Genomic DNA, 12,557 nt, shown 5'->3' with positions numbered 1-12,557 from the left:
TTTGTCATTATTTTGCCTGAGTATCCCTTTAAGTTATTTCTATCAAAAATCTTTTAATATTACATTGGACAGTTCTAATAACAAACAGAACTTGCTGTTTATAAAGAGTTACTGGTGTAAGGGCTAAAAGCATTAGTTTGTAATGCAATAAGCCTTTGTCATGATTGGACAGAATATTATACACCTTTGCCATAAGTTTAGGGCCAGATCAGTTTGCCCATCAATGCCGTCTGGCTAGTCTCTTTACTGGTGGTAGTTCAAATTTATATTTTGATTTTAAAATCCCTTAATTTTCAAATGGAATGTGCTAAACTCAAGTCAGGGCAAATTCATTTCACAAATTTAGCAGGTTTTTATGAGTTAAGATATTTATGGGGAGGCTGAAGTTTTAAATTAAAATGTGTTGCCCAATCATGTTGAAAATATTACCAGCAGAAATAGATGATATCTAGTAAGGTACCTAGAAACTTGTGTTAGTTTCCTTGCAAGAGTGGTAGCAAAAATACTGTAAATATTGTATTCTTTATATGAGAAAGAAGCATTTTCATTTCTATATAAGCACCTGAAATGAATCAACATATAACTACTATTTCTGAAATATAAATTATATTTAATTAGTTTTTAATAAGACTGTAATAAAAAAAGGACACTGCCCCTCAAAGAAAAATTCTTTAAAATCATGCAGTTTTCCTCCAAAATTGAATGAGCATAGAGTTTTATTTCTTCCCCTTTTGTAAGTTTATCCTATAATTTCCCCCCAAGATTAAGGTTTGCTTCCCCAATCTGTGGAAGAAAGCCATGAATTGTACATATAAGAGAGTTACAGGTAATGATTGCTTTATTTCAGGCATTTGAGGATCATCAGATGTACTGTTTGATTGGAGTTTTATGTGGTCTAGCTATATATAACTCTGTCATTATACAACTTAGCTTTCCTTTAGTTCTCTTCAAAAAACTTTTAAATAGGTAAGTTTGGCTTATATAATATACATGTATATCATATTCAATTTTCACCCCAGCTGGCGGGCATCAACTTTTGGTTTCCGCGCAATAACTTGAGTTTTCTTTGGCCTATTGACATTAAACTTGGTTTATTGGTAGCTTATATCAAAAGGCAGCTTGGGATTGCTACCAAGATGTCTGTGCTTAAGGTCAAGGTCACTGTTGCTAAAAATAGGAAATTAGTTTCCGCTCAATAACTTGACTTTGCTTAGGCTTACTGACACCAAACTTAGTGTATGGGTAGCTTATATCAAGAGGCAGCTTGGGGTTGCAACCAGGTGTCTGTGATCAAGGTAAAGGTCACTGTTGCTAAAAATAGAAATTCAGTGTCCACTCAATAACTTGAGTTTGCTTAGGCCTATTGACACCAAACTTGGTGTATGTTTAGTAAGTATATCAAGTGGCAGCTTGGGATTGCTACGGAGGTGTCTGTGATCAAGGTCACTGTTACTAAAAATAGAAATGCACTTTCCAATCAATAACTTGAGTTTGCTTTGACCTATTGACACCAAACTTGCTGTGTGGGTAAATTATATTCAGATGCAGCTTGGGATTGCTATTTAGATGTCTGGCAGCAAGGTCAAGGTCACTTGTTTACAATAGAATCTTCAGCTTCTACTCAATAACTTCAGTATACTTTGACCTATTGATACTTAACTTGGCATGTGTGTAGCTAACATGAATATGAACCTTGTGTTGCTTCTCAGATATCTGGTATATTTTTATTTTGAACTATTGAAACCAACTTTCTGTGTTGGTACAAATAACAGCATTATTTTTTACTTCACTGCCATACTTCATTCCTAATTCCTGTCACATCAAAACTTGGTCATTGAAAACCTGGTTTTTGTCACATTGCTGTTTGTTTGTTTCTAAAGAACTGGAATTTACAATTGAGGATAATTTTTTCTTTATTTTGTATCACAATGGTTATAGTTAAGATTTATACTTTGTGAAAGTATTTAATGCAATGTAAATTATAGAATCTGTTGAGGATTTAAAGAATGCTGAGATATAGTCCAGATAAAAATAACTACATGTATAGGGTATTAAAGGGACATGTACCTCAGAAATATTATATATGGAAGAGCAAGATATTTTAATGAATTAAATGCTGTTAAAGTACAAGTTTCACTAAGTGTCTTGTATGTTTATTAGTCCCCTACCGGTTTACCGGAGGGGACTTTAGGTTTACCCTCCGTCCGTCTGTCTGTTTGTCCGTCTGTCTGTCAGTCCGTCCGTCCACAAAACTGGATCCCGCGATAACTTGAAAAGTGCTGAAAATATTTTTATGAAACTTGATATATGGATAGATGGCAGTATGGAGATTATGCACGTCTTTTTTTTCTTCCTATGTTGAAAATTCTGGTTGCTATGGCAACAAATATGCTTAAAATATGGCAAATTTTGCACATAAACTGGATCCAGTGATAACGTAAAAAGTACTGGAAATATTTTTATGAAACTTGAAATATGGGTAGATGGCAGTCTGGAGATTATGCACGTCCTTTTCTTTTCTTCCTATGTTGAAAATTCTGGTTGCTATGGCAACAAATAGACTGAAAATATGGCAAAATTTACAAATAAACTGGATCCTGTGTTAACGCAAAAAGTATTAGAAATATTTTTATGAAACTTGTAATATGGGTAGATGGCAGTCTGGAGATTATGCACGTTTTTTTCTTTTCTTCTTATGTTGAAAATTCTGGTTGCTATGGCAACACATAGACTGAAAATATGGCAAATTTTACACATACATTGAATCCAGTGATAACTCAAAAAGTACTGGAAATATTTTTATGAAACTTGACATATGGGTAGGTGGCAGTCTTGAGATTATGCATATCTTATCTGTTCTCCCTATTTTGAAAAAATATTGGTTGCCTTGGCAACAAATAGGCTTAAAACATGGCAAATATAACATTATTTGTAATTAGTCAAAAAGAGCTGAATTTTTTTTATGAAATTGCATCTTTAATTCAAGAGTTATTTCCTCTTTAAGAATTTTGCTTTTAAAAATGTTATATTTTGGTAACAGGGATGTTTCAAATATTAACTTTAGAGTGTCCTTCAGTCTGTCTGTCTGTCTGTTCATAAAAACTGTTTCCTGTGATCACTTTTAAAGAACTTTTCCAACAAATTTGCTTAAAATATAGAAAAATTGAAACGTTAGTGAATGGCCAATGGCCCTTCAGAATGTTGATGGGGTTCTAACCGGTAGGGGACTTATGGATTGCTTGCAATACTATGATAATTGCTTGTTATTATACAGGAAGCCTTCATTAGATGATGTTTTAGAGCTGATGCCTACGATAGGGAGGTAATGTCTTAATATTCTCTTTTATAGTTTAATCATACAATATATAATAATACATAGAGGATATTTGTTTAGTTCAGTGTAAGATCGGAATATATTTCACCGAGTGAGGACCAAAAGGTATATTTCACGAGTTGCGCAGCCACGAGTGAAATATGAACTTTTGGTGTTCACAAGGTGAAATATATTTCGATCTTACACTAAACTAAACAAATTTTCTTTTTATTATATGCAAAGAAACGTTTTAAAAAGACATTAAATCTAATACTGAATGAAAAGCGCGCCAAATAATAATACAACGTGACGTCATTTACGACGTCACGCCATTAAGTTGGTACCCAGTACTGTGCACGCTTGTATTTCACTGAGGGGCTTAAATTCAAAACAGTGAAATTATCAAAGTGGTAATTTCACTGTTTCAAACAGTGAAATTACCAGTTTTATATCACTGATATATTTCTATAAACCACCGAAAAGCATGTAATAAAAGTAGATAAAGCTATTTGATTTGTATGAAGTTATAAATGATGACATCAACCCTATTTCTTATAGTTTTATGGTGGTTCTTAGTTTTGTGAAACAGGGTTATCTATATGCCAGGATAGGAGTACAAAGAAATTATAAATTCTCAGTTGAAGGATACTTGGTATTATACATATACATTGTATTCCAATAAAGTCCTGAATACAATTATTTAACCTAAACATTGATACATGTACTCAGTGTCCTCTTGTGATATGCATGGGACATAAAACCTATAATAATGTCAGTCCAGGATTAATTATATTGGGTATGGTCAGTTTTTAGCTGAAAACCGGTTAGAAAATTCAATAACCAATAACCGAGGTTTGTTTTTGTCAAAGAGGCGAAAAAGTTTTAAATTGATTCTAAATATTACCTTAGTGTTTTGTGACAAGAGAACACAATTAGTTTGTATTTTAGTTTTACTCAACAATGTATTTTTTCTGATGGAGTACGGTACAACTGAAAATAGTTACTACATGTATATATGGGATATGTACATTGTATTATAATAATTTTGAGTACAACAAAATAGGAACAAAATGTCATATTTTGTCATAAAGAAACAAAGTGAATGATTTTATTAGTACCATCCTTTAAACGTTTAACACTGTAATTAGGAAAGCATTTTTTTGTAACCATGACAACCCTTAGTTATAGGATAAAGTGTAGAGCCCCCTCATTCAAGTGAGTTGCCAATAATACATAAAAATAGATATAAAATCAATTTTTTTTTGTGGTAAAATGAAACAGTATGAATTTCTGATTGTCCAAACATGTGGTTTCAATTTATGAATAGATTATTGATTTTTGCCCAAAAAACATTTTAGGTTATTCATTAAAATGAGCAGTCTGTACACTTTATCCCATTGAAAATAGTCTTATAAATAGTAATATTAAAAAAGTAATAAAATGAATCTTACCTTGGAGGCTGGACTGACTAATATTATGCTGGTTTTATGCAATTCTATATTATAGATAGAATTTGAAGGGTTAAATTTTATATTTGCCATTTATAAAATAGCAAAATGCTAAAAGCATATTAGTTGGAAGAGGATTGTGATATTTTAGTGCTTCTACATGAAGCCATATGAAGTTGAGCCTTATTTAACATTATTATATTGTCATCAAGACCTCAATTAATTTACAATTTTAGTTTTTAAGACAAATAAATGTATGTATCTCTGACATTACAGAAGTTTTGAAAGTTTACTAAACTACGAAGGTGATGACATTGAGGATGTTTTCTGCCTTACATTTGAGGTATTGTGTACTTATATCTTATATTCCTTGGTCTTAAAAATATTAACTAACCATTTTATAAATAATACGAGTTAAGTATGTTTCAAAGGGGAAAAAATGGTCAAGCTCCCATCTTAGTTTGTTGTACTATTTTGATCATCATTTTTTTAGTGATTCCTTTTAACATTTATGCTATGTAAATAGAACTTGACCACATGTTTTAGAAACACATATGACAAATCACATACATGTTTTAGTTACTGTATAGAGATGGCTTATACATGTTTTAGTTACTGTATAGAGATGGCTTATATAGTAATATGTTACAGAATCTTCCTTTTGGGCTATAGGTTCATGGTTTGATTGGTCTAACCATGGCATGTGTCAGACACTTAAAGATACAGCGTAAAGTCCCTACTTATTGAACTCTAGTTAAAGATATTTACACCATGAAAGCTCAAAAACTTTTTATAATATTAACATACTGTGAATTTTGGTTTGGGATAAGTATCAAACATTATTATAGAAATACTTACATATATTTCATTCTTTCCAGATCACTCAGGAATGTTTTGGTGAAACAAAAACTGTAGAACTTGTATCCAATGGTTCTTCTAAGGTTGTAAATAAAGAGAATAGGTAATGGAGTATGTGCTTTAACATTTGTATAAATCACATTCTTAAAAAAGAAGTCATTACCTGCATTACTGTTTTCTTAATGAATTCTTTAGAAATCTTCTGTCATCTTTACATAAATATACATGGAGCTATTGTTCAGACTATTGGTATGCATTAAGTTTCTTTCAGATCTTATTTTCATAAAATGTATAAATAAAAATTATATATTGACAATACAATTTTCACAACAAATTTAGAAATTCTTTTATCTTGGAATAGAGTGTATGAAAGTGATGATATAAATATGTTTACAGGAAAGAGTTTGTAGACCTGTATGTTAACTACATTTTCAACAAAGCGGTGGAGAGCCATTTTAGTTCATTCTACACAGGATTTCATAAAGTTTGCGGAGGTCGAGTTCTTGTAAGTTACGATATACATGTATGATAGTTACATCAATGTAAGGTCAGTTTACTGTAAGATGTCTCTGTAAATAACTGATTGTAATTTTTGTAAGTCACTTCAAAATTCACTGTTGTTTAGGTCCAAAAATGGATATTGAGTTCTTTCATTTGAAGGTGATACTGATTAGGTTTATGATTACAGTTTTCCTAAAATACCTTGAAAGTCACCATATGAATTTTCAATGTGTATTGAAAACAAACCAAGAAAGAAGATTCCTGATAATAATTAAATTGCATCTTTAAATTTACAGAGGTTTTTGTGCCTCCACTTTAGTGGCGGGGATTTAGATTTACCCTTGTCCGTCCGTCCTTCCCTCCGTCCGTCCCTTCACTTTTGTGTCGCATGTAACTCAAAAAGTATTTGATCTAGCGTCATGAAATTTTACAGGAATGTTGATCAGCATGTGAAGTTGTGCACCTGGGTATTTTCGTCTGGATATTTTTAGTATTTTTAGAGTTATTGCCCTTGACTTAGTAAAATTTTGCAATTTTCAACTTGTGTCGCATGTAACTCAAAAAGTATTTGACCTAGAGTCATGAAATTTTACAGGAATGTTGATCAGCATGTGTAGTTGTGCACCTAGGTATTTTCATCTGGATATTTTTAGTATTTTAAGAGTTATTGCCCTTGACTTAGTAAAATTTTGCAATTTTCAACTTGTGTCGCATGTAACTCAAAAAGCATTTGACCTACATGTAGAGTCATGAAACTTTACAGGAATGTGGATCAGCATATGTAGTTGTGCACCTGGTTATTTTCGTCTGGATATTTTTAGTATTTTTAGAGTTATTGCCCTTGATTTAGTAAAATTTTGCAATTTTCAACTTGTGTCGCATGTAACTCAAAAAGTATTTTACATAGAGTCATGAAACTTTACAGGAATGTTGATCAGCATGTGTTGTTGTGCACCTGGGAATTTCGTCTGGTAAAATTTTGCAATTTTCAACTTGTGTCGCATGTAACTCAAAAAGGATTTGACATAGACACATTAAACCTTACGGGAAAGTTGCTCAGTATATTAAGTTCTGCACCTGGTGTTTCGCTTGTGGATTTATCCAGTATTTGTAGAGTTATTTCCCTTGACTTACTAAAAGATTTTTAGTTTTCAAAAGCTATTTGACCTAGAGTCATAAGATTGACAGAACAGTGGCGCGGTGGGGGCACCTGTGTCCTATGGACACATTTCTAGTTTATTATTATTTTCATCATTTAGATTAAACCATTGTTAAGTGTTTTGTTGAATGTAGATTAATCATTCACTTCATTTTAAGTTATTATTTCCTTCTAATATGTACTGTCACAATTTTAATCTGAGAAATATAACCAATTCACATATATTACAGGAATTGTTCCATCCAGAAGAGCTTAGATCTATGGTTATAGGGAATGAAAATTATGACTTCCATGAACTAGAAAAGGTTTAAATCTTTCCATTGACATTTTGTAATAACTTAACAAATTTCCTCTTTTAGAGGTAAAGTTAAATATTGTTTTGAACATGTCAGTGTATTGTTAGTTGGTAAATTACATGGTTTTGGTTTAATAATAAAAATAAACTTGAGTTTACTGGATGTTTAAGATTTAAAGCAGCTGCCTCAAGATTCATGTTAATTTTCATGAAAATTTTGGAAATGTATTTTAATAGTAAAATATTGTGAATTGAACAAATAAAAAAATTAACATAATGCAATTGACACAATGCAAGAAAATTACCAAAAAGTTGTCAACATATGCAAAAACAGCCCTTACTGCATTAGTAACACAGTAGAAATATGGTAATAAAATACTGCAAAATCAGTCTTAAACTGCACTTTACATGTAAAATATAACTAGGATCTTGAATGTTTTACCTTTCTCAAAATTTTAGTACATTTTTCTCAAAATTGATTTTCTGAAAAAATATTTTGGCTCATCTGGAGGCGTGCATATTTAAAAACAGTTGTCACAATGCTGTTTACCTGATGTTATGAATATTACAACCCAATCTGTTATTACACAGTAAACATACATGTATATCTTCCATATCTTACAGAACACTGAATACAAGGGAGATTACCACAGATATCACCAGACAATCAAACATTTCTGGGATGTATTCCATGATCTTACTCTAGAGGACAAGAAGAAATTCTTATGTAATTATTTTCTATCAAGCTATCTCTTGAAGTGAAGTAAGGTTGATTTACAGAAATAGATAGAAATATGATGTGCAGTTCAGTTAACAAAATGTTTATAGGATCATGGTTACTTTCTTTTTTCAGACTGAAAACTATAGTGCCTACCTCCTCTAAACATGACTATAAGCCAAATTTTTATACTTTTTTCATTTTAAGGCTTAAAGTTTAAAGTCATTTACAATATTGAAAGTTCTTTTGTTATATGGAAGGTTGGTGACTTTAAATATGCATTCTATAACATGTGTTTAGGTCTGTCTGTAAATGCAGTCTTCAATATCAAGTAATGACCCTGGACATGCCATGAGTCATGCATTTAAAGGGTTAATTTTGAAGTACATAGTGGTGATAATTTACCACAATGTAATTTCCACAGAGTATGAATTTTGAGTCAAAAGTAGGTCACTGTAGAGCGGCCAATGGGAACCTAAATGTACAGTAACCGGAGACAATATGAAGAGGATGCAGCCCGAAAAAGGCTGTTGGTGCCAATTAAAGGGTCTGCCTTTCAAGCCATCACTCTGTGCTAGGGGCTCATGTAGCCTTGCACTCTTCCTCATTGTCCCTGCCTACTTTGTAGGGCCACTCCCTTCAGCTTAGTCATTACATTGGCAGCTGGTTAGCAGGATACAAGTTTTGGTTATCTTTTTCGCGATCACAATTTCTTCAAATCTCCTGCTGATTCCCTGTGACTTCTTCACAATGTACATGTATCGAGGGGAAGAGAGATGTGTTTAGATGGCCAAATACAAAAGTTATATAATTGATTCCAGTTTAATGCACAAGTACATCACAAGAGCGAAAAATATACTTTAAAAAGAAGTCTCCAAAATATGACCAGAAACTACAATACCCAGATCTTAGATATATGGCATGTAACATCACCTTATTGTCCTCTACAAAATTCACTTTTTTTATTGGCACTGCTGCTTGGATCACTTAGTTCATACAAGTTTTTATAGGAAATGACATTAAAGTCTTCTCGTGTGAAAATACAATGCTCAGAGCTAAATAATTTAGCAAGTAGTATTGTACTTCTTTTAAATTTATATAAATTATACCCCCATTACAAATTGTGACACTAATACTTACTTCTGCATTGAAGAGTTGTGCCCTATACAATGTGCTTCAGGCGAGTGATCGAGGGTGACATTGCCCTCTTGTTTGCTCTTCTCATTAGCAATGGTGTTCTTCTATTCTGGTTTCAGTATACCTCACAGGAAGTGACAAAATTCCAATAGTTGGAATGAAACATGTCAAGGTAATATTTCTTTTTATTTTTCTAATTATAATTTATTAATTCTATTTATAATTTATAAACATTTAACATGTATTTACATTCAGGAAAAATTATTAATCATTGAGCTAGATGTGCTGTTTTTTCATAAAAGTATGTAACAGTTTATTGGAAATAAGGGGCAAATTATTAAAGGTCAACAATTTTGACCTTAGGAAGCAGCCAAGGGGCTATATGAGTAGAAGATTAGCATTTGTCTTGACAAAATTCAGTTAACATTTTACATGCTTTGTAATAGTACTGTATTTCATTTAACATGTATGTTTGATCATCAGTTTTAAAGTATACTAGGGTTTACTGATGTGATGAAACTTTGAACTATGATTGTTTTATTATCAGCTTGTGATACAGCCTATGAATGTTGAAGAGAAATATCTACCTGTGGCTCATACATGCTTCAACCTTCTAGATCTTCCTAAATACTCTACGAAGGAGACAATGAAAAACAAACTGTTACAGGCCATTCAGCAAACAGAGGGGTTTGGACTGGTTTAATTTTCAAACAAAAATATGACATAAACTAATGTATAATTGTAAGTTTAAAGCATACCTTGTTGAAATGATATCTTTCAAATCAACAGATACCTCAGAATGTTTAAGATTGTCTCCCTGTGAATAGACTTGATGGTTGTCTATTGAGGGTAAAAATAGTGTGATGTTTATTGTAACATCCAATCCAGAACACATGGTAGTTCATTGTGGTGTTGACAAATTTAAACATGGTGGAAAATATGAAATTTCCCCTTCATAAATAAACCTTTTCAAATTGCATTTTATTACCTAGATAGAATGTCTTTATAAAGGATGTTACTTGTATGCTAACTTTCTGTGAATATTGCATGGTAACTTTCTATGTGATATTTAAATAAAATACATATGTTAAGACATAATTATTGATTGAAGGTTGATGGTAACACTCAGTAAATGTTATGCTACTTGTTACATTAATAAAAGGCAATGATGTCTTCTTTAGTTTTACATTACATGATTGTTTAGCAGCAAAATAAATTGATTTCTTTGCAAAGATATTTGGTATCAAAGTACTTGTACAGACTTCTTTTCATGAGATTGATGGTATTTAGCTTGCTAAGACTTGAAAGAAGTTTTTATTCTGTACTGCATAGCCCTTTCATTCGTTGACTAAAATCTTAGCAATTTGCTATATACTGTATACTAACATAGGTTAAAGTTCAGTGGCATTAAGGTCAATTATCTTAAGACTGAATAAATACAAAGCTTTTAAAAAGAAATCCTTATCTGTTGATGCATTTTATTCATTATTATAACTCACACTATATACTCCATATCAAGTCAAAAAACAAAACAATCTAATGGTGCCCCCTTTAAAAAAATTACATTTTGTTGTAGTTACCTCCCTTCATACAGTATTGTTCTGCTAAAATAGTAAGGCCTTATTGACTTAAACAATAAGACACATTAGGGTGAAAACTCATTTTATAACTTATACTTTCATAGCCTTTATTTATTGAATTATTTCTTAAATGTTTGTAATGGAGGTACCTTACATAGACTTTTACACTTGTGTGATGATTGAATTCAACGAGGGTCAAGATCATTGAAAATAAAAAAAGAAATTATACTTTTATAAATAGCTTGTGGTTGGGTTGGAGCAGCTTAGGTATCATCAATTTATCACCCTAGTGTAGTAACGGGTTAACTCCTCCGAATATAGTTGTATAGAATTTAGCCTGTTCCTGCACTAAGGTGACAATTTTGCATCAACTTTAGATGTTTACGTTCACTAATTGTATAAAATTTAAACAATGAGTAATCAGATGCTGCCTCTAGTAAAATATACCTGTATTACTCTAGCTATTGTTAAGTATCTTGTCTTTTGTTTTTGTGTTTAATTTTACTCTTAATTATCTTATTTCTGTTGCTGTTAAATCATATAAAAGTTCAGTAGAAACATGCATTATATCTTGGTTATATATACAATGTAAGCAGAGTTTAGAAGGGAGGAAAGCTAGCATCAAAGTCATACAAGAGGTGTTCAAATATGAATGCAACTTGGCCAATATATGCTGTGAATGCTTTAAAAAATTGTTTTTTGTTTCATTCATTGTGTTTAAAGCAATTTCGTCGTCACTCTGAATTACAAACTTTCTTACTTACTTTAAAGGGCTGATTTGATAAAATATATTTCAGGAAAGGGGAATATAATTACATTATTCTTTCCACAAAAAAAACCCTATTAGCTTACCTCCAAACTCTATAAAAAAGCAATAAATTATTGTGATCTGTATATACATGCACTATCGTTGGATTTTGTAATAATTTTATTGTGTGAAATGCTAATTGTGATATATTGTCAGCATAATGTATTTAATATAATGATATATTTGATATAAAATATGAAGATATCATGGAGTTTTATTTGGCTTATATTGAGCTATGTCAATGATACATCTGTGGGTAGAATAATATGTTTATATTGTTTAAACTATGTTAGAGATGAAGTGTATACACAATTAAGTTTTTATGACAAATGTTATATTTTAATCCATGACAAATGATCTGCTGCTATGATAGTTTTATTGGTAATATTTTTACATTTCATCTAAAATATTACCACTGAATGTTGTAGGTTACTACTAGTTTTACCATGAATTCTGTAATGTCAGTTTTACAAGTTGCAGCAGTCAACAATCACTTTCCCCTCACTACTTTGAGTTTGAATTGTGTCAGGGACTTTACATTCTTTAACATAAGGAAGCTGTCCAGCTAGCTAACGGAAGGCTCTATTCAGGTCTGAGTCTGAAATTATGTCTTCCTTCACTAGTAAAGCTTGAAAGTTACAGTATGACCATTACAGTCTTGGTGTGACTTGAAATCCAACAAAACAAACAATCAAAAGCTCTCTGGATCAAAAGTAACACCTTTCTTATAAAAGGGGCAT

At 31.6% G+C, this 12,557-nt stretch overlaps 1 protein-coding gene across 5 annotated transcripts in view; it reads left to right on the top strand.

The window, feature by feature from the left end:
* LOC132748838 (probable E3 ubiquitin-protein ligase HERC4) overlaps positions 1-11,835 on the top strand; it is a 47,075-nt gene extending 35,240 nt beyond the window's left edge. For all 5 annotated transcript variants that reach the window (XM_060738492.1, XM_060738488.1, XM_060738490.1 and 2 more), the window contains exons 21-29: positions 848-966; positions 3,275-3,322; positions 5,038-5,104; positions 5,640-5,722; positions 6,016-6,124; positions 7,510-7,584; positions 8,199-8,301; positions 9,549-9,601; positions 9,977-11,835. In XM_060738492.1, coding sequence (XP_060594475.1) covers positions 848-966; positions 3,275-3,322; positions 5,038-5,104; positions 5,640-5,722; positions 6,016-6,124; positions 7,510-7,584; positions 8,199-8,301; positions 9,549-9,601; positions 9,977-10,132 — 813 coding nt within the window. In that variant the 3' untranslated portion in view covers positions 10,133-11,835. The remainder of the gene's footprint in view (positions 1-847; positions 967-3,274; positions 3,323-5,037; positions 5,105-5,639; positions 5,723-6,015; positions 6,125-7,509; positions 7,585-8,198; positions 8,302-9,548; positions 9,602-9,976) is intronic.
* Positions 11,836-12,557: the final 722 nt, after the last annotated feature.

The sequence above is a fragment of the Ruditapes philippinarum genome, unplaced genomic scaffold (genome assembly GCF_026571515.1).
Source record: "Ruditapes philippinarum isolate M1 unplaced genomic scaffold, ASM2657151v2 ctg2245_1_1_1_1, whole genome shotgun sequence".
Taxonomy (NCBI): Eukaryota; Metazoa; Mollusca; class Bivalvia; order Venerida; family Veneridae; genus Ruditapes; species Ruditapes philippinarum.
Note: the sequence above shows the minus strand (reverse complement) of the source record. Positions and strands in the feature narration are given on the sequence as shown.